Source organism: Onychomys torridus, chromosome 6 (genome assembly GCF_903995425.1).
Source record: "Onychomys torridus chromosome 6, mOncTor1.1, whole genome shotgun sequence".
NCBI lineage: Eukaryota > Metazoa > Chordata > Mammalia > Rodentia > Cricetidae > Onychomys > Onychomys torridus.
This window is the reverse complement of record NC_050448.1, coordinates 111,959,557-111,979,154: the sequence shown is the minus strand read 5'-3', so window position 1 is coordinate 111,979,154 and position 19,598 is coordinate 111,959,557. Positions and strand designations below refer to the sequence as shown.

The 19,598-nt window shown below is 38.1% G+C and overlaps 1 protein-coding gene across 2 annotated transcripts in view; it reads right to left on the bottom strand.

Moving 5' to 3' along the window:
* Positions 1-19,598, bottom strand: part of Ppp3ca (protein phosphatase 3 catalytic subunit alpha) — a 290,646-nt gene that overhangs the window by 71,983 nt on the left and 199,065 nt on the right. For both annotated transcript variants that reach the window (XM_036189582.1, XM_036189583.1), the window contains exon 3: positions 1,247-1,371. In XM_036189582.1, coding sequence (XP_036045475.1) covers positions 1,247-1,371 — 125 coding nt within the window. The remainder of the gene's footprint in view (positions 1-1,246; positions 1,372-19,598) is intronic.

Sequence of the window (19,598 nt, the reverse complement as noted above, 5' to 3'; positions counted from 1 at the left end):
CAAAAACTGAACCCAGGACAGCCACCCATTCCAGGGTTTGGCTCTCTTTAGATTTTGTATAATCCTATTTCCTTGTCTAGACTTAGATTGCTAGAGAGCAAGGAGATATTTCTCATCTTTTCATAGTCAGAAACATAGTGCATGTGCACCTGTTTAACTGTGATGTTTATATCCATTTAAAATAGTTTGTATTTACATATAAATGTACATGTATGCACACATATAAATTATGTATGTACATGCACATATATATATACACACACACATATATGGAGAGAGCGGAGAGAGGAGAGAGGAGAGAGGGAGGGAGAGGGAGAGGGAGAGAGGGAGAGAGGGAGAGAGGGAGAGAGAGAGAGAGAGAGAGAGAGAGAGAGAGAGAGAGAGAGAGAGAGATTGAGATTGATTGAATTTGCAGGTAACTAAATACTCAAAATATTCAATTGGAATATTTGAGGTTGACACACTGTGTTAGTATTTAATACCTTTTTAATAAATTTAATTTTAAGATACTTTAAAATACTTTTTCTTATGATGATTTTGAGTAAATAGTGTGAGGAATCAGTAATGATGACTTAATGAATAAAAATAGAACTCATTTGTATTCACTTTTTTCTTAAGAGTGGATATTGACTAGTATCTATGAACTCGAGATTCAAAACTTTCTCTTATGAAAATCACGTTTTTCCAGGATGTTGCGCCCTTCCTGAGACATCCTATTAGGCACCAGAAAGAACAAACATGAGTACAACAGGGCCTTGTTTTTATTTTGAATGTCATGTCCACTCCTTAAAGCAGAAGAAGGTGGAAAGCTGGGGAAGAGCCTCTAGTCAAGGGTTATGTCTTTTGCTTTGATTAATGACTTTGACAAATTACCTAGTTAGATGACAGGTACCATGAACTAGCAGCTGCCAGTGTCTTCACACAGGCACACAAGTACTCTGCACCCATTTAAGAAAATTGTTTCACAATTATAAGCCATAGGTATGCTGACTCAAGTACACTAATGCTATCTATCAACTTTAAACAGTTCTTTCACCATGATATAGAAAAATTCACTGTTTTCATCAATTTTCAAAAACATAAAATATACAAAAGACAAACTCTTACCATTTCTTTGACATCCCTCTTCATAAAAACAATACAGGAGTATTTATCTCATTATTTATATTAAAATTGATTGTATAAATTGCATTAAAATGGACACCTCACTACAGTACCAGGCTAAGAAGAAATGATGTGCACTTACTTCGATACTGAAGTACCCTCTGTCAACATAGTCCCCTAAGAAGAGGTAGCGAGTGTTGGCAGGAGATCCCCCCACTTCAAAGAGCTTCATCAAGTCAAAGAATTGTCCATGGATGTCCCCACAAACTGAAAGAGAAAATCAATGTGATGGCAATATTAGCTTATGCACCTGGATCACATAATACAATTTGCAGAGCAGGAGAACTGAGACAGAAAAGCCAAGTCCTTTGCTGAAGATGCCAAAGTTCCTTAGTGGCAGATCTTCTCTATTGTTCAGGTTCCCTAATTCACAAATTAACTGGGAAAATGGTGGTCATAAGAATAGCAGGGGCTGCTGTCATGCACTGAACAATACTGCATGAGATCCTAATCAGAAATTGATATTTTCTGCCTTCCTTCTAACAGTGTCATGGGCTAGGAATTCATTGGATATGTAAAGAGGGGAAAGACAAGGTCAGGGAAAGGTATATAATCTATGTATAATGGAGGTGTGATTCATAAACCCGCTCTTCATTATTGCTTTGTAAAGAAAAAGATGTTGATGTGTATAAGAAATACTATGTTTTGCTAGGTCTAATAGGCAACTGACATTTAAATGCTAAAAGAATGTTTCTGTAAGATACATTATCAATTGTCAAAACATTTTTGTAAAGTATATCTGAGGAACTGTAACTGAATAAAATCACCAGGAACTGATATTTCTTAAACTTTCTCCTTTTGTAAGCTAAAACATTAGAAAGAATTCAGCTTTCTTTTGCCTTGGTATTTATTGCTCCTATTACTGCTGGGACCCTCAAAAATTAACACTATAATCTCTGCTATGTGGAGGAGACAGTGTACATGGGTTACGTAGTCTGACAAGGTCACTGCCAAAACTGAACCATTGGAGCTTCAATTCAGATTCATTTGATTAAAAAGTTTTCTTTTCAACCATCAAAGGTTTTTATGTACATGTATAAATCATTAATTATTTTGAAACACGTTATGCTTAAATAATGGACATCATGTAGATGTTTCTTCAAAGAGTGACAGGATCTTAATGCACTGGATACTGTGACCACAGGCAAGATAATGAGATAAGCAGAAGTTGATTATTCAGCAGTCATAGCCTTACAGATATACTGTAGAATACATTGATGAAACAACTGTAAACCAATAAATGAAGTTTAAATGATTTCTAAAATCCTCTCTTCCAGCATGGAATAGATAAGAACCATGAGACAGTATATGTAAGTGAGATTTTAAGATGTCAGTGCTTCAAAATCTTGGTCTACTAAAATGATGTAACTAATAGGGAGCCTAGAGTGCTTGGACACACCTTTTCCCAATTCCAGCCAGAGTCTCTTCCCTCCCTTCAGCAAGAGTCACTGTAAAATTATCAGAAACACACTCTGCTTCTTAAAGTAACATCTCATCTTAGATTATTTGTAAGTAAGGGCATTTTTGTTCTTATGGTTGGGTGTTTCACAATTGGATCTTTATTGTGAAGGACTGAGGAATTTGGGCTGGGACTGAGCACATCATGTTCTTCTTAGGATAACATGGTGGTCCCAACTAAGAACAAAGGAAGAAAGAGTGGTGAGTACTTTGGCTCACACATGGCTGGACAAAGAAAGCTGCCTCTGGGGGAGACAGACTGCCACATATCCATGCAAAGCTACTTAAGCAACTCTGGAAACCTAAAGGTTTGCAAACTCTTCCATTCAAGAAGTTGCAGCAAGTAGGTCTTAACCCAAAGCCTGCCTGGGCAACTTAGTGACATCCTGCCTGGAAAGAAAATGAAACAAAACAGGAAGAGGAGAGCAGGGAGCTACAGCTCAAAAAAAATTAAAATGAAGCATCTATCTTAACAACTCAATTGGCTTATCTTCTTTTACAATTTTTAAAAGGCAAGGCTGAAACATGTTAGCTAACAAGAAGTAAGAATTCCCCTGATTTACATTACAGTGGAGCAGGTATGGTTACTTACACAAACACCAACTTCTCCCAAGTTGCAGGAATTTTTATACCTGTTATGCATGTTTCAACCCAAAATTCATAAAGGAAAAAAAGTGTTTGTCTAGAAAACATGAGCTTACATATCTTTCATTCCACCTGCTAAGTGAAGGAAGGAATACTACTGAATGCCAATGCGTGGGATCCCAATAGCTCTGGTCTGCCTGGCCACAGCATCTCTTTGTATGGTGGGTCCCTATTAGGGCATGAGGGTTGGTTACTGGAAAAGATTCAGAGAAAACATCAAGCTATGTGACTGAGTAAGATAGGCTCCAAACATTATTTTATGGTAGTGGCAAATTTAATCATCACATTGTAGGCTGTTATTAAACTATCCCCAAGTCAAAACAGTCCAACGAGAACCACAAAAGGAAATGTGGAACCACAGTAGCTGGCGCGGTTGAACTCTTGACTAGCCAGTGCCCACCCCCTGCTGTGTTCTTCACTATCTGAATGACCTTGGGCAGGTTACTCAAGTTCTCTGAGCCACAACATACTTACACACAAAATTCAGTAACATTGGCCTTATGCCTTACAAATGGTTATTTGTGAGATTAACCATGTTAATATTGTAGCAGGCGTAGAGTTTCTGGACTTTTATAAGAACTTGAGGAATGTTACACCAAGCACCATTTCTAAATGGCTGCATCTGGAATGTCAAGACGCTAGACTGAAGGGATTTTCCTGGTTGGGGTTGGAAGGGAAGCCTTCTGGACACATCCCAAAGCAACTGCCTTCTCTCCTCACCCTTCCTCTCCCACACCCTTCCTACCCTCTATTGGCATTTTACCTATCCAATTCATTTCCTGACCATGCCTGAAAATTCCAGAGTAAATGGGTTTTACTTTGCCATGTCAGAGATGAAAATACCAGGATAGTCACTGAAGCTGAAGAGCACAGGTTAAAAGTGTGGTAAATGACACAACTGTAGAATGGCTGGGGAGCTGGCAGGAAAAACCATGATGGACAGGGTTGGGAGGTAGCCGAGTGAGTAAAGAGCTTGCTGCCTAAGTGTGAGGTTCCGAGTTTGGATCTTCAGAAGGAAGCCAGGTGTGGTAGCTGGCATCTCTACTCCCAGTGCTTCTGCTTGAGATTGGAGGTTGAGACAGGAGAATGCAATGGCATCTATGCAATGGCAACAAGAGACCATATCTCAAGGTGGATGGTGAGGATAGACAACCCAGGTTGCCATTGACCTGCACACACCTGCCGTGGCTTTGTGCATGCTTACATAGATACACATGGTACACACACAGACACATATCAAACACACCTACACATGATTAAAAAACAGAAATTATAATAGGTGATGAAAAACTCTAGACAATTAAAAAATCATAAAAACTTCTTTTGTTGGAATCTAGAAGCATTGTTCTCATGAATGTAAATTTATAATAGAAAATTAATCTTTTATTCTGTTCTATAATCTTGACTCAAAAGACCACTGTAAGTATTGGATCATGGTTTAGTGACATAAAGAAAGACAAAGTAATTATTAAAATCAAGTATTTAAAACCTAGTACCCAGACGCACACTCACTCCTGTGATTTTTTACATTGTTATACCTCACAGCACCACACCACACTGTTATAGACACAATCACTTATGATGACGATTGGCAAATGAAAACAGCTTGCACACATAATTATATCTAAAATGTCGAAGCCTAACCAAAGAAGACAGAAACTTAAATAAAACATGCCCAAGAAATAGAAATCACTTATAAGAACATTTAAGGATTTTCAAGACCACTTACGATACTTTTAAGCCATTTGCTTTACTTCCTCAGATTTCAGACTGCCTTCTTTGCATGTCACATGCTTAAACTCTTTCCGGACTTTATCACAAAAGGCGCTTCTCTCTGCCCCATTCTCCAACCTTTTGCCACAATTTATTTTCTTCACAGTGCTTGGCATTTTCGGTAACTACCTACCTGACTTATTTGTTTGATGTTTCTGTCCAGACTCTCCCCAGTGGACTAGAACCTCTGCCATGATGGGTAGCAAACAGCCCTGTTCACTCCATGTCTAAGACCTATAGTAGTGTCTATACCCAGAAGGCATACAGCCACTCACTGACATGGGATTCTACCGCTGGACCTATAACTAAGCTTCATTTGAAAATCCACTGGGTAATGAGAGAATTTTTTTGAGGTGCCCTTGGGGACAAACATGATGACAATCTTGTGGAGTTTGTCTTGCTAGAAGATGAATCCTTCAACTCTCTGAGATCCTAGTTGTTTTAAGCCTTTAAATCACAGGATTCTAAACAGAGTCTATTAAGACTGGAGTCAAATACAGTATCTGCAAGCATCTCCTAGTGGCTACCTCACCTGGCCTCCATCAGAATCCCAAAAGATGTAGCCTTATTAACAAGCTCTTGGATGATTCTTATCTAATCAATACAGACTTACTCCTCTGAACATCAGTTTTCGCTGTCATTCTGCATGCTGGTGTGTTTTGTCTCATAACAGTTATATTTAGGTGGAAGTGTACATTGGGAAAAACAACTCTTTTGGGTTCCTTCCAGTTTGGGATGAGATTAGCACTTTATTACTATCTGAAAGAATCACAAAGAAGGAATGCATTCATGGAGTCAGACGAAGGGTTCAAACTACACATGGAATGACAAAATAGGACCCAGTCTCCTGATTAGCTAGAGTCTGTGAGCAGCCTAGCTGCTAACTTCCCTCTTTTGTGGGCATTTGATGCATGATGCTTCCTTATGCATGTTAGGAGAGGCACAATGGTAAGTGGAAAGTGTAGCCAGTAGCCTTCCCACTAAAGGACACGATGTCCCTGTCTTTTATCTTCTTTGGAACTGTCTAATGGTCACATTCTCCCTAAAGTATGATATTAAAACACTGATTGTTCCTAGACACTAGATTGCTAGGATAAATCTTGTAACATATAGGTGAAATGCACAAAGCCCAAGGAATAGCTACCATGGAACGTCCAGAGAAAATCTGACATTCTGTCATTGCACAAAGCTCCTTAGGAGGCTAGGTCCTATCCTATGCCACCGCACTTGGCTTTCACAGTACTGTTATCAACCAGGCTTTGAAAGTCCTATCATACTATCAGGAGAGCTTACTTCACAAGCACACTTCTATTTGTTCTATCCCCTTGGACTTCTCATATTTGCTTCACATTCCGGAGGGCTAGTGTGTGTGTGGGGGGGGGGGGGGGAGGGGGGGGGGGGGGGGGGGGGGGTGGAGTACTCAATTGGAGGCCAGCACTGATAAACCTAGGAGGTAAGAGAGCCTGGCTCACAGGTACAAAGTCACTTAACAGAAGAGTAATGAATTATGCATTCTACTGCACAGTGAGAAAAAGAGTTAACAATAATGTACTGTACCCTTCAAAGCAGCCAGAAGAGAGGATTCTGACCACAATCTTTAATGTAAATGCTAATTTCCTGGTTTAATCATTACATAATGTACAAATGATTCTAAATTTCACGCTGGATCTCATAGTTAAATGTCAATTAAGAGAAAAATCATCAGTCATACAGAAACATAATGTAAATAATAGAAAATAGCTCCTGGTACTCTTAGATAATAGCTATATATTGGGCTGAATATTCCCCGAATTATATCATCAACAGATAGCAAGCTAACTGTCAGACCTTTGGAGAGTCATGGCATCTAATAAAATTAGATGTCAGAAATTTAGAGAATCATGGGAGTGCTCGTAAGATTAACACAAAAAGATACTGAAATAAAATATGTTTTAGGGTGAGTCACTGCTTATTACATCCACTACTTATCTGACACATTACAATACAATGGTTATTTTCTCAGAGACTAGTCCTCCATTGGTTGTTAGATGGGAGAAGTGGGAACCAGGAACAACTGTGAGCAGCTGAGGAGGGGAAGCCATCACCACTGCTGTGGTGCTGTTCCTGGGTTGGGTGACAGGGTACAGAGGACCGCTAGTCACAACATCCAGAGTAGAGGCTGTCGGTGCGCCAGGGACCAACAGAACCACTAGCTCTTCCACATGCATGCTGCTTAGATTAGCAGCTACTAAAAACACATCCAAGCAATAGTTACTTTTATAATTGCTGTCTGATATTGATGCCCCCCATCCATGATTCCAGGCACACTTTATTAAAACTATATTGGAACAATTTCATTCATGACTGGGACCAATGACTTTGATCTAAGATTTAAGTTTTAAAGTGGGGATAGTGGGGTGGGAAACACTATGAAATTTTTTCTTTTCTTTTTTTTTTTTTTTTATGGAATGCAATAGTTTTTCTCCCATATAATATTCTTGCTAGAAAGCTGGTTAGCTCTGGTATCTTAGGCATAACAGATTTGGGTAGGTATCAAAATAAATATAAATACACATGTATATGAATGAATGTGTGTACAATGCTACCAACTACAAAGTATGTATGTAGGCATTAGGGGGCAATAAAGCTGTCAGGGGCCATTAACATAGGTTCAGGAGTGTACTCCTGGATGTACTTCAGGCAAAGGAGGCTTGGTAAACTTGTGATATAAAAGCAGGATGATGGGTTGCTCACAAGGCAAGCCTATGAGCCTCTAAATAGGGACTCTTCTAGGTGGAGAAGTTAATGAGCAACTAGTGAGTCTGACAAGATCCCAAGAACAGAATCTCAGGCAAGGCCAGGGCAATGAGCTGGAAACCACCAGGGCATATGGGTGAAGTTCGCCTTGTATCTTCTGGCCAGAGACACTGGTGTTCAAAACAAAGTTACATCACATGTGTATTAGGGCTGCAAATCTAAACTAATTTAGTAAATATACAAATGAGAATTTCCACACATAGTTTAATTATTTTTTTAAAAGAATCCCATTGTTTCTAAGCTCTTATTGGCAATTAAATTGTGGCAGTAGAAAATGTAAACCAAAGTTGTTAGTATTAACCACACTAGGATTAGGATAAAAGTCCAGTAAAACTGCCATGTAAATAACAATTTGAAAGGCTCTGATAAAACTGTCCTTTTTGGACAAAGGCACATAATAAATGAAATATAAAATATACACTTCCAGATAAGGTGATGTACAATAATAGGGCTGACTGAGCACAGAGCTATACACTGTGTTCTATGTTCACCCATTTAAAAAGAGACCTATCACAGAATATCACTGAGTCAACTTCAGGCTCACACTGAGCAAGATTTTTATAAAGTCACACAGTTCCAGGATGAAGAAAGATTATATAAACTAGGATGTCAAGAAACACAGTATTACACTGTATTTTTTTCTAAACTTGTCAAAAACTAAAAGATAAAATAACAAACAAAAACTAAAATTTTAAGGACAAATATTTCAGATTTTCTTAGCCTGATTGGACTGGTACTATGATTTATAAGTAAAGTAGTTTTAATTTGTGACTCGTTATTTTTCTTAAAGGACCTTCGTTCTTTTCCCTCCCAAATGTGGACTTTTATCACCCTGATGTACAGATTTCCTCTGCAAGATTTCCCAGTTTTCATTCAGCCACCACATGGCAACTTTGCCTTTCGCAAAGGCATGACGGAATCTTTGCACAACTATCCTCTCCTGAACTCCAGATATAAGCCTGTGTTTTTCCCTAATGGCCATAACTCCCCAGGACAGCAAAGGCCTTTATGTTAGGGAACTAACAGTGTCTCATTCTAAGCAATAGGGATTAACCTATCAACCTTACTGGCTCTCTGAATACATTTTTCTACCAAAATGTTTTCATTTCTCAAATCTGCTATTTTCAAAGGAAGATTTTTCTCATAGAGGTTATGCTAAAGGTTCACCACAAGGGGTACTACACTTCTTCCTGTTGGTAATCAAGATTTAGGAAATCTTTAGGAGATGAGAAGTTCAAGTACAAATCAGCCAGCCGAGCACAGGCACTGCTCATTAGCTAGAAAGTGTAAATTTGACACATCAAAGGGTCATAGAGGTGTTGGGAACCTTAAGATGGCACTGCAGATTGCTATTAGCCAGAAAAGATCATCAAATATAAAATAAACAAGAACTGAACAAAATACAACAAAACCAAAACCTTACAAGCTTCTAATTCCCCAAAGTTTATATTTCAAATATATTTATATTATATTTCAAATAATGAATACATTTCCATAGCAAACAAATTATTAACCAGTTTGTCATAGTTTGATACCTTTGAATAATGAAAAATCTAAATCCAAATAAAATTGGCTAAAACCATAAATTTTCAAGAACTGAAAAAGAAAATCTAGAAAATCAGATACAAAGCAATGGATTCAATGTAGAACAGTAACATTAATTTCAACTCTCACTTCTTCATGAAGCTATTTTAGGAAGATAAATAATCTGTCACATGATACTAAAGAGAAATTGAAAAGGCATTTGAAAGAAAAAGGGCACAAATGCTGTTGGTACAAAAGTTACAATCAATCACCAAATACTTCATTCACCTCATAAATCTCCATTTGTAAGATTTGTCCTGTAAGACAGCAGACGTGAAGATACTCCGTCTGCATTTCAGTACTATTTACTGAAAGAACACACACTAGGCAAGGTGTAGTCCAGCCACAGGAAAGGAAACACTGAATACTACACTCATGGATATTCCCCCTTAACACAAGTGCTCCTGCTCACTGCTGTTGAGATGTTTTTCAATTGTTCTAGTGACTGAATGGTAGAAAAGAATTTTTTTTGGTCAGAGAAAATTTATTAAGAAAGTATGAGGATGGGGGAATGGCTCAAATGTTAAGAGCACTGGCTGCCCTTCCAGAGGACCTGAGTTCAATTCCCAGCAACCACATGGTGACTCATGACCATCTGTAATGACACCTAGTGCCCTCTTCTGGCATGCAGGCAGAACACTGTACACGTAATAAATAAATAAATCTTTAAAAAAAAATAAGTATTTGTTCTATGCATTACTATTAGTTTTCTGTCTCGTCACCAACCTAGATTTCAGTGAAGACACATAATTATTAAAGGCTCATTATGACATCATAGTCATATAAGTCACAATTATGGTTCTGAAGATAACAAAAGAATAAGCAAGTATGTATAATGCTTCTGGCATTCTTAAAATGATGTATTGTTTATTTGACTTAAGAACTATTGGTTATTTGATATGCAGGTTTATTTACCTTAAGTAGCTCACTGAGTCTTTGATAGTCCTCATCAATCAAGAGAATCAAATAAACACCATGATTTGAAACAATTTGATCCAAATGTTTATGAGTTTATTAAATACAGGTATGCAATTTACTATTAATAAGTTAATGCTAATACCCTTAATTAAAAAAAAAAAAACATTAATCTTGGGTTTTAGGCTTCCAGGAACACCCTGAAACATGGACTCTCCTTACTCCAACCAGAACTAAAGCAGGCAGCAATGTCTTAGTGTTCCATTTTGGACCTTCTCAGTCTGTCTGTCTTTTTAGATTAAAGAATAAATTAAAATAAAAATGTGACAGCAGCTTCTTTTTTTGTGTTTTCCTAATGTTCGATTTCATTCTCAGGGAGAAGGGTGTAGAGCAATGGATACAGACTCTGCCAATGGACTACTCCACCATCTAACCAGCTGAGTGGCTGACCCTAGAGAAATCTGCCCATCTCTTTTGTACTGGTTCCATCATGAGTCAAAATAGAACACCCAAACAGTACTGTCCTCAGAGGACTAAGTAAACCACTTAATAGCAGCTAAGTACTTAAAACTGACCAGCTACTGAGAAACATAATGTTTGCTTCATAACTACTCTTAGGTTTTATTGTTGTTTTCTTAATATAAGTTCCTCATGTTTTATCACAGACAATAAACAGTCGTACCTCTCATAATTACTTTGCTGTTCATTCCCCCACAAAGCAGCTTTCATTATCTACAGAATGCATGAGCACTTCCAGTCTGTTTTTTTTTTTTTTTTTTTTTCCAATTCCCTCCTCTGCATAATCACACTTCTCTTTTTCGGTCCATGTTTCAAGGCCTGGGTCATCTTGCTCGTAAATGACCACCTGTGTAACTGGGGCAGGGTATTTAGTCTTTGCAAGGGCATCAGCTACCTCACTTATGAGGATTCTGCCAGTTTACTTTATGGGCTTTGAAAAGGTAGGGAGGAAAACCTCTTAGTGTGCAGTATGTATGCTAGGAAGGTAGGGCTGAGGTAGAGGATTGTCTACGTGAGAATGGTTTTCAGTATTCTGCAAGACTAAGATAAACACATGGCTCTTCTATACTCAGTGTGGCCATAAATAAAACATAGAAACTATTCTGTGCTTTTCTCTTTTCACTAAAAATGCACACTCCCACATATTGAAAGTGGCCAGGGCTAATGTCAAATAGATGAGGTCTCCTATGCGCACTTCCCATTTTTTTCTAAGGGTGAAAATATCTCCAAATGGCTTCAGGGATTTCTGCCAGCCCTTTAGCGGGTGGCCCACGACAGTTTCCAGCTAGTCTCATTTTGTTTTGCAGCAAACCTCATTTACAAGACCACTCTGTTCCCTGGCTGGGTAACAGTGGTAATGTTTTAAAAGCTGGAAGTGACAGAGTAAAGAGAAGAAATGGCTGACATTTCACCAAATGGATTTTCCAAAAAAGAAAGAAATAGTTCTTCTTAGCTCTCTGGAAAACTCAGTTAAAAAATCTTTTCGACTAGGGAAAAAAGTCAGTCATGTCTTTTTCTTGTCATGATATTCCTTAAATGTGTCAATTTAAGGAAATAATTTGTATGTGTTTTTAAGAAACTAAAGACAAGAAAATAAACAGCACCATTCTAAATTCCACACATTTGCTATTAATCTTGCAGTCATATACAGAGGGACATTAGAAGAGTTTAGCTAAAAGTGACTTCCAAGTAGATGAAGTAGACAGCTCCATTTATGCCTTGGACAAGTGAGGAGAGCTGGTCACGGCCTCTGACAGGCTGTGCCTGCCTACAGGCGAACACAAACGGTGGTTTAAAATTGCTATAGGCTGTGGTTTTCTCAACAAAGTCAAGCAAGCTTACCTGCTATGTAAGATAAACCTGGAAACTTTGTTTCTAATTCTGAACTGACCAATCATTAAGCTATATGATATTCTATCTCAGAAATATGTACAAGTAATCTGCATAGATTTAAAAGGTGCTAAAATGTGTAAAAAGCTCAGACATGTTAGAACTCACTAATCTGCAAGTTAATTAAGAAACTAATACCCGAGAAAGAAGTCTGACAAAGGAAATGCCAATGTCTAAACTCCAACTAGTTTTCTTGGATCAATATTTTATTTTATCTTTCCCTAAGTAGATGTTCTCCAGAAATGGTTATTTACTGGATAAATTACTAAAAATGTGTACCAAGAATGCTGCATTAAAGAATGAACAACACAAAAGATGTCTAAATATGTAACTTGCATGAGATCAATAAAAAAATAGAATTCATGGCCCTGAGAACTTAACATCAAAATGGAGAGGGACTGTGTCTAAAAATTAATATTGTTTTCCCTGCTAGTAATATAAGTCCTTCTTTATCTAGAACTTTCTGGGCATTAGATTATGGTGGGGAACTATGCATTTAAAACTCATCTCTTCCATTAGTGTATTACTGGGCAAATCATTTCATGGCCTGCTTGTCATCAATTTTTTAATGGAGGCAATGGAACCAGCCTAGATGTCCATCAACAGATAAATAGATAACCAAATGTGGCACGCATACAGTGGGATTTTAGGAAGCGAAAAGAAAAGGATAATAAGAAAATCTGCAAAAAAAATGGATGGACTGGAGAAGTAGCAGATGGCAAGGTGACCCAAACTCACAAAGACAAACAGCAAGTGCCTGCTCTCATGGGAGGGTCCTAGTTTATAATGTGTAGTAAGTGTGTACATGTGAACAAAGCTGAAGGAAATAGAGAGAAGGCACCGGAGAGTTAAAAGAAGGTAGAGGAAAGGAGGGGAAAGGAAAAACCACGTAAGTGACTGGAAAGCCGAAAGGAGATGGGAGAGAAGACAAGGGGGAGGGCAGAGTAGGCACAGGAGATGGGTGAAGAGAAGTACATATAATATACATTGTTTTAAAATGCCATGAGGACGGCAAATGCTTTGAGTATTAATTAAAAATGGAAACAAAATTTTAAAAGGCCAACAAAATATCACTCTGAAAAGTCTGGTCTACAGAGTGAGTTCCAGGGCAGCCTGGTCTATACAATGATGCCCTGTGCATCAAAATGTTGAATTATAAATGCAGTTATATATAAAGTTTTAATTTTAAAATTCCACAACAAGAGAAAGAATGAGGTCATTTTGTTTATCCAGAGACAAACAAACAAACAACAACAAAATCCAAAAAGTTATTCTAGATTCCCCCAGATCTCCACAGCAGGACTAATGCTCACTCACATAAAGATTGAACACAGTGCTGTCATTTGGAGTCTATATACAAAAAACAAAAATGAAAACAAAACCCAAAAGACCATAGTCATAGTCTTCTAAAAAAAAACAACCCTGATCTTTCATTTCTGCATAACATCTTTGTATATTTTGTATATTATATATATATATATATATATATATATATATATATATATATTATATATGTCTCTGATCTTAACATAAACCAGGCTTATATTCCTTGCTTCTGTAGTATATGACAAATATCTAATTAAATTATGCAAACAATATTTGCCTAACATGTTCTATCTGGCATATAAACTGAGTGATTATGGTAAATTAATACAGGTGTTTAGAAAACACAGAATAACTGCTGATAACCTGTCATAACTTGTGATTCATTAGCAATCATAATTTCAGATCTAGTTTAATTTTTGTTAATTAAGAGTGATGAATGTTTGTTATATATTTGAATTGCTAAAAAGAGTGATCATGATTATTAATCAACTCTTCTTCTCCTTGACAAAATAGAGAAGGTTGAAAACATGTTCATAATACATGTCTGCTAAATGGTTAAATGGCTCTTTACAAGGGAAAAGCTTATTGTATAAAACCCCATAATTTCAAGTAAAATTTCTTTAATGATCTACTTCATTGATCTTTCACAATGCTTTTCACTTTCCATATTTATTGTTTTTATGTTGGTGTTTATATATGTGTATATATGTGTGTGCATAGATATACACACATATATTATCTTTTAAAATATCACTCTATGGTTTCCAAGATGGCTCTTCAGGTGAAGGTATTTGCTGCCAATTGTGAGGACATAGTTTGATTCTCAGAATCCACAGGTTAGAAACAGAACTAATTCCTGCAAGTTATCTTCTGACTTCCACCTACATGCTATGGCATGTCTGCATCCATTTACATACTAACAGCACAGGAACAAAACAAACAACTAAATAGATAGGTAAATAAATAGATAGATAGATAAATAAATGTATAAAAATTATGTCACCAATCATCTTATTAATCTGAAATCAATTTCTTTTTAACAGGGGCTTCATTTCTTTAATGAGCATATATTCTAAATAATTCATTCCAGAGAGAAAAAAAATCTTTTTCTATAGTCTTAAATAATAGTAAACCATATATATTAGGATACTTTATTTTTTGTATTGTGTGTACATGTGTGTATGCTCACATGTTGGGTGTATGCACATGTGTATAGAGTCTAGAGGTTGAATTCAGTTGTTGTTTCTCAGGTGGTATTCACCCTGATTTTTGAGACAGGATCTCTCTCTGTCCTGAATTTTGCTGACTAGGCTAGGCTGGTTGGCCTGTGAGCTCCAGGCATGCACTGTCAATGTCTCTGCACTGGGATAGCAAGAACATTCCACCCTGGCCAGCTTTGTACCTGGCTGGAGCTCAGATCTTCATGTGTACATACATATCACGCACTTACCAACCAAACTACCTCCCAAATCCTTTATTAAGTGTTAATGACTACGTGGTTTTTATATATCTCATGTTATAGATATATATAAAAAAACGGTTGCTCTTTTTTTTTCAAACCAAGAACATACACAGATATGAAATGATTTTTAAAGATGTGTGATAGTACAGTGAAATGAGAGGCACAGCAGCTTCATTTCAGAGATGCAGAGTGTGCTGGAGGTATACAGACTAACGCATAGGAGCAGGCCCTGAGTGGGTCTTCCACAGCTTAACCGCTGCTCATCTGACTTTCCATTAAGACAAACAGAATTCTTCTGTTCACAAATTTTTCTTGGTGGCTGATAGATACATAAAATGTACACACCTGAGGCCTAGTCCAGAGGTCACCTAGCCACCCAAGTGTCTGAACAGAAAAGGGACAAAAATCAGATTCTGTCATGAATACCACATGCATGCTGGCAGAGAAGTGGTTGACAGTAAGAACAGGAGGCTGCAAATATGTGCCAGTGCATGCTTGGCAAAGGCGACTCTTTCCTTTGTTTCTGAAAAGTAATTTTCCTGCTGCTGAGTCATCTTGACTCATTTTGACCTTTCCTTTGCACACATTAACATGAAGCACAGATCCCACATGGCTTCAAATGTGCTCTGAAGACCCAAAGAGTCCAGGGGGAGGGTTAGGAGCCATCAGCACCGGACACTCGACCTACCTCATTCTTGGGAGTTCCTTCCGCTTCGCGTGTTTTTACCCTGTGCATGCCATAATGCACATGCGTGAGTAGAAGGGGTATGATCTGCATAGACTCTGCTTCTCAGAACTTGATTTAGAATATGTGGCAAACCTTACAGAACACCAGAAGTTAGAGAAACAGAGGCGAGCTGGCAATATCAAGATGAGTTAACCAAAGGAACAACACTTGTAGTACTGATAAAATTTTGTAATAACCCGGGAGTAAGAGGAAGGTCTTGGTAGGCAGAAAGACAAAAATCAGTGGGTCATTTTAAAATTGGACTGATTAGAGAGCACATGCAAGATGGCAGGAGATAAATTAAAGTAGGGAGCTGCCTTTATATGGGCTGCCTTTATATGGGTGAGACACTTTAAGAAGAAAGTCACCTCAATGCTTAAAAAGATAAACCTCACAAAAAGTCCAGAAGCGATGGATAATTAAAAGCCACTCTGCTTTCAGTTCAAGGTTTTCTGAACTAATATGTTCATTGGACAATGAAGCTTCGAATTATATTTAATACACTGAATTACCATGTTTATAAGACAATGAGATATGGAAGAATAAAACCTGGAAAGATAAAAGGGGACAAACAGAATGATCTTAAACTTCTATATGATAAGCTATTAAACTAAGTCATTTGTGCTCTTATTCTGTAATATTAAGTGCCAATGACTATTGGTTGAAATATTAAGGCAACTCCACATAGTTAAAAGGGAGGTTTATTTTGCGGAGTAACTTACAAGTGAAGGGATAGGTTACAGGGTCTGGGAAAGGTGTAGTGCAGTCCAACTGTGTTCTCTGAAGAACTGTGCTCAGTCTACCTTCAGCATCCTGGATCCAGGAACCAAGAGCCCTGGCATATCCAGATCTCAGGTCTTCAGGGCTCTTGTCTAGGCTCCACCTTCTAGGCGTGACAGTTATGGAAGCCTCAATGGGGGTAGTGCTTCCAGGTCAAAGCTGAAACAGCTACCCACTACAGATGACATTCATAAAGAGCTCATGTTTTAAACTCCAAGAATGTACTACATCAAATTAGAGGTAAGCAGTGCTCTGAAAAAAACACATGAATTAGACTAGCAACAATATAGTACAGTCTAAACTGTAAGTACAGGCTTCGTCTTCTCTGCTTACTGCTGTATTCCTAGGGCCCAGGACAGTATGGGATCCTCAGTAAACCCTTGCTGAGGGAGTGTAAGAACACAAAGAAAAAGGTACTACTTCTTAGAGGATGTATCAAGCTGGAACCTATGCAACAAAGAGGAATTGGTAAGTGGGGACAGGAATCTTGCTCTGACTAGGAAATACTAGCAGAAGGAACAGCCTGTGGATATTAGGAAATGAAAGGAGATCTGTAAATGAGGGAGTCTAGTTGGAGGAATGAGTGAAGATGAAGCCATGAGGATTAACAAGGGACAGATAACAAGGCCTTGTCATCCAATGCAGGCAGTTTGAACTACAGCCAAAGAGGAGCCAAGGAAGGATTTCAAGCAAGAGAAAGACTGTCTGGATTCTGGCAAGCCACACTACTTCTTTAAGCCTAAATTTTTAATTTGTAGAATAGGGACGATAACACACAGGGTGAATGTGTAGATTAAATCAGACAAAGCTACTGGCGCCAGTTAGGAATTCCACACAAGGTAATTTTGTTCTCAGCCACAGCACACTGCCCTTCAGGCCCAGTTGACTGCACCTGCCTCACAGTATCACTGGCACTGGTCCGTGTTTTCAGAAATGTTTGGGTATTGTTTGACACGCTGTCTTCTTTAATGCTAGTTAAAGAGAAGTTCATAGTGTGAGTTTTCAACAATAGATGCAGAACAAAGCAAGACTGCAATGCCTCCTTGATTACCTCTCCCTGTATTATACCATGATGGAAAGAGAAAACAGGAAGTGCAATAATATCTAAAATACAGTTCATCAAAGCCTCAAAGCTAACAAGTACATCCAAATGGCCATTACAGTAAAGGTAGGAACCTAAGACTCCACAGACACTTACTGCATGGGAAGGGTTTATTCCTGAGACCTTTGAGCATTTCACAAGCCATCAATATTATTACTAAGAATCATTTTTTTTATTCTATAGAATTCAGCAAAGTAGTAACAACTGACTTCCAGCACAAAGGATGCTGGCTAAAACAAGGTCTCCCTAACTTTCAGATTCCTATCAGCTTCCTTCTGCGCAGTATGCTTACTTACTCTATATAAAGAGTGGAAGCCAGACAATACCAATTACCATCTCAACCATGGGCTGCTAGCTTTCTGACTTAAGAAGTAGGCCTACAAATTCAGAAACACTTAGTGGCTCCTGGAGGTTACCTGCTCACTTCTGTGTAGAGGATGATGGTCTTCATTTCTCTAGTGACCAGGCTTGGGTAGGAGGAGGAGAAAGCATAGTAAAATGAAAGAGTGAGGTGGTAACAACAAACAGGAGTTTGTACACACACACACACACACACACACACACACACACACACACATACACACACACATACACACACACACATACACATACACATACACACACATACACATACACACACACATACACATACACACACACATACACACACACATACACACACACATACACACACACACATACACACATACACACACACATACACACACATACACACACACACACATACACACACACACACACACACACACACACACACACACACACTTGTAATTCTTATACTTCTCTTTATTGTAGTGGTCATTTCAGGCACTCTTTTACTGCCTTGACTAGAGTTCCCCAGCTCTCATTTCAATAGTGTAGAAATGATAAAGATGGTTTAATGTGTACTTTGTTTTTATCCACAAACTAGAGTTAATGCTAACTTATTGATGTCACAGACCCAATCCCAGAAGACTGTGGTATTCTATTCTATAGTTCATCTCCAAGTTTCTGGGGTAAGTCAAGGCCCTCCTTGGTTTGTTTCCACCTGCACTGGAACTGGCTTTCTATAGCATCTTTCTGTACAGAAACAATGCAAACATACTGCCCAGGGAAGAGGGAGAGAGATGTATAGTAAGATACATGCTTCATGGATAATACCTATATAGTGGGAAATGAACTTCCAATGCTGAGGGGTCTGCCAGCCTACTTCACGAGCTAAACTAGTACAAGTGATGAACTAATGTGGAAGGTCAAGCCTCTAGAAGGGAAAAACTGCCAATGTGGAGAGACTGCTCTTCTACATATCCTATGATGTCTCAAATGTGGGAAAAACATTTTAAGGACCATGAGTCATGTCTGAATGTGACAGCAGTGTTCATACAAAGATCAAGTGTTAGGAAGGCTTGGAAAACTGGAAATGAAACAACTATATAAAAGCCTACTTAGGGATGATCTAATCTTCCTCAATTCAAATTCCTGTAAGGATTAGAAAATTCTACATTGAGCACACTTTCCATATTTCTCTTTCCAAAGTTGTCATTAATTTGGTATTTACAAAAGACTTCTTGACCAAGATACAAAAGAGAATTTTTTTTTTAAACAGTGGTCATACTACCTCTGTCATTTGCAGTTACAATGGTCCCTTTGAGAAGTCAAGGAAACACTGATGAAATTGGACATCAGTAAACCTCTATTTATTATGTACATTTTATTCACTGGACCTTTAGTACTTCAAAAACCTGACCAACTCAGACATATCCACCGAAAGCTATGTTGGCTACAGGAGCAAACAGTTAAGTGTTTCAACTAGAAAGTAAACACATTCCCATCCCTAGGAGACTTCGAAAGCATCTTACATAAGCACAATCTAACTATCTGTGTTGGAAATTGGCCAGACAACTAAAATCCACAACACTTTCATGAAGCCTGCTAAAAGTATCTCCACACCTCGTGGC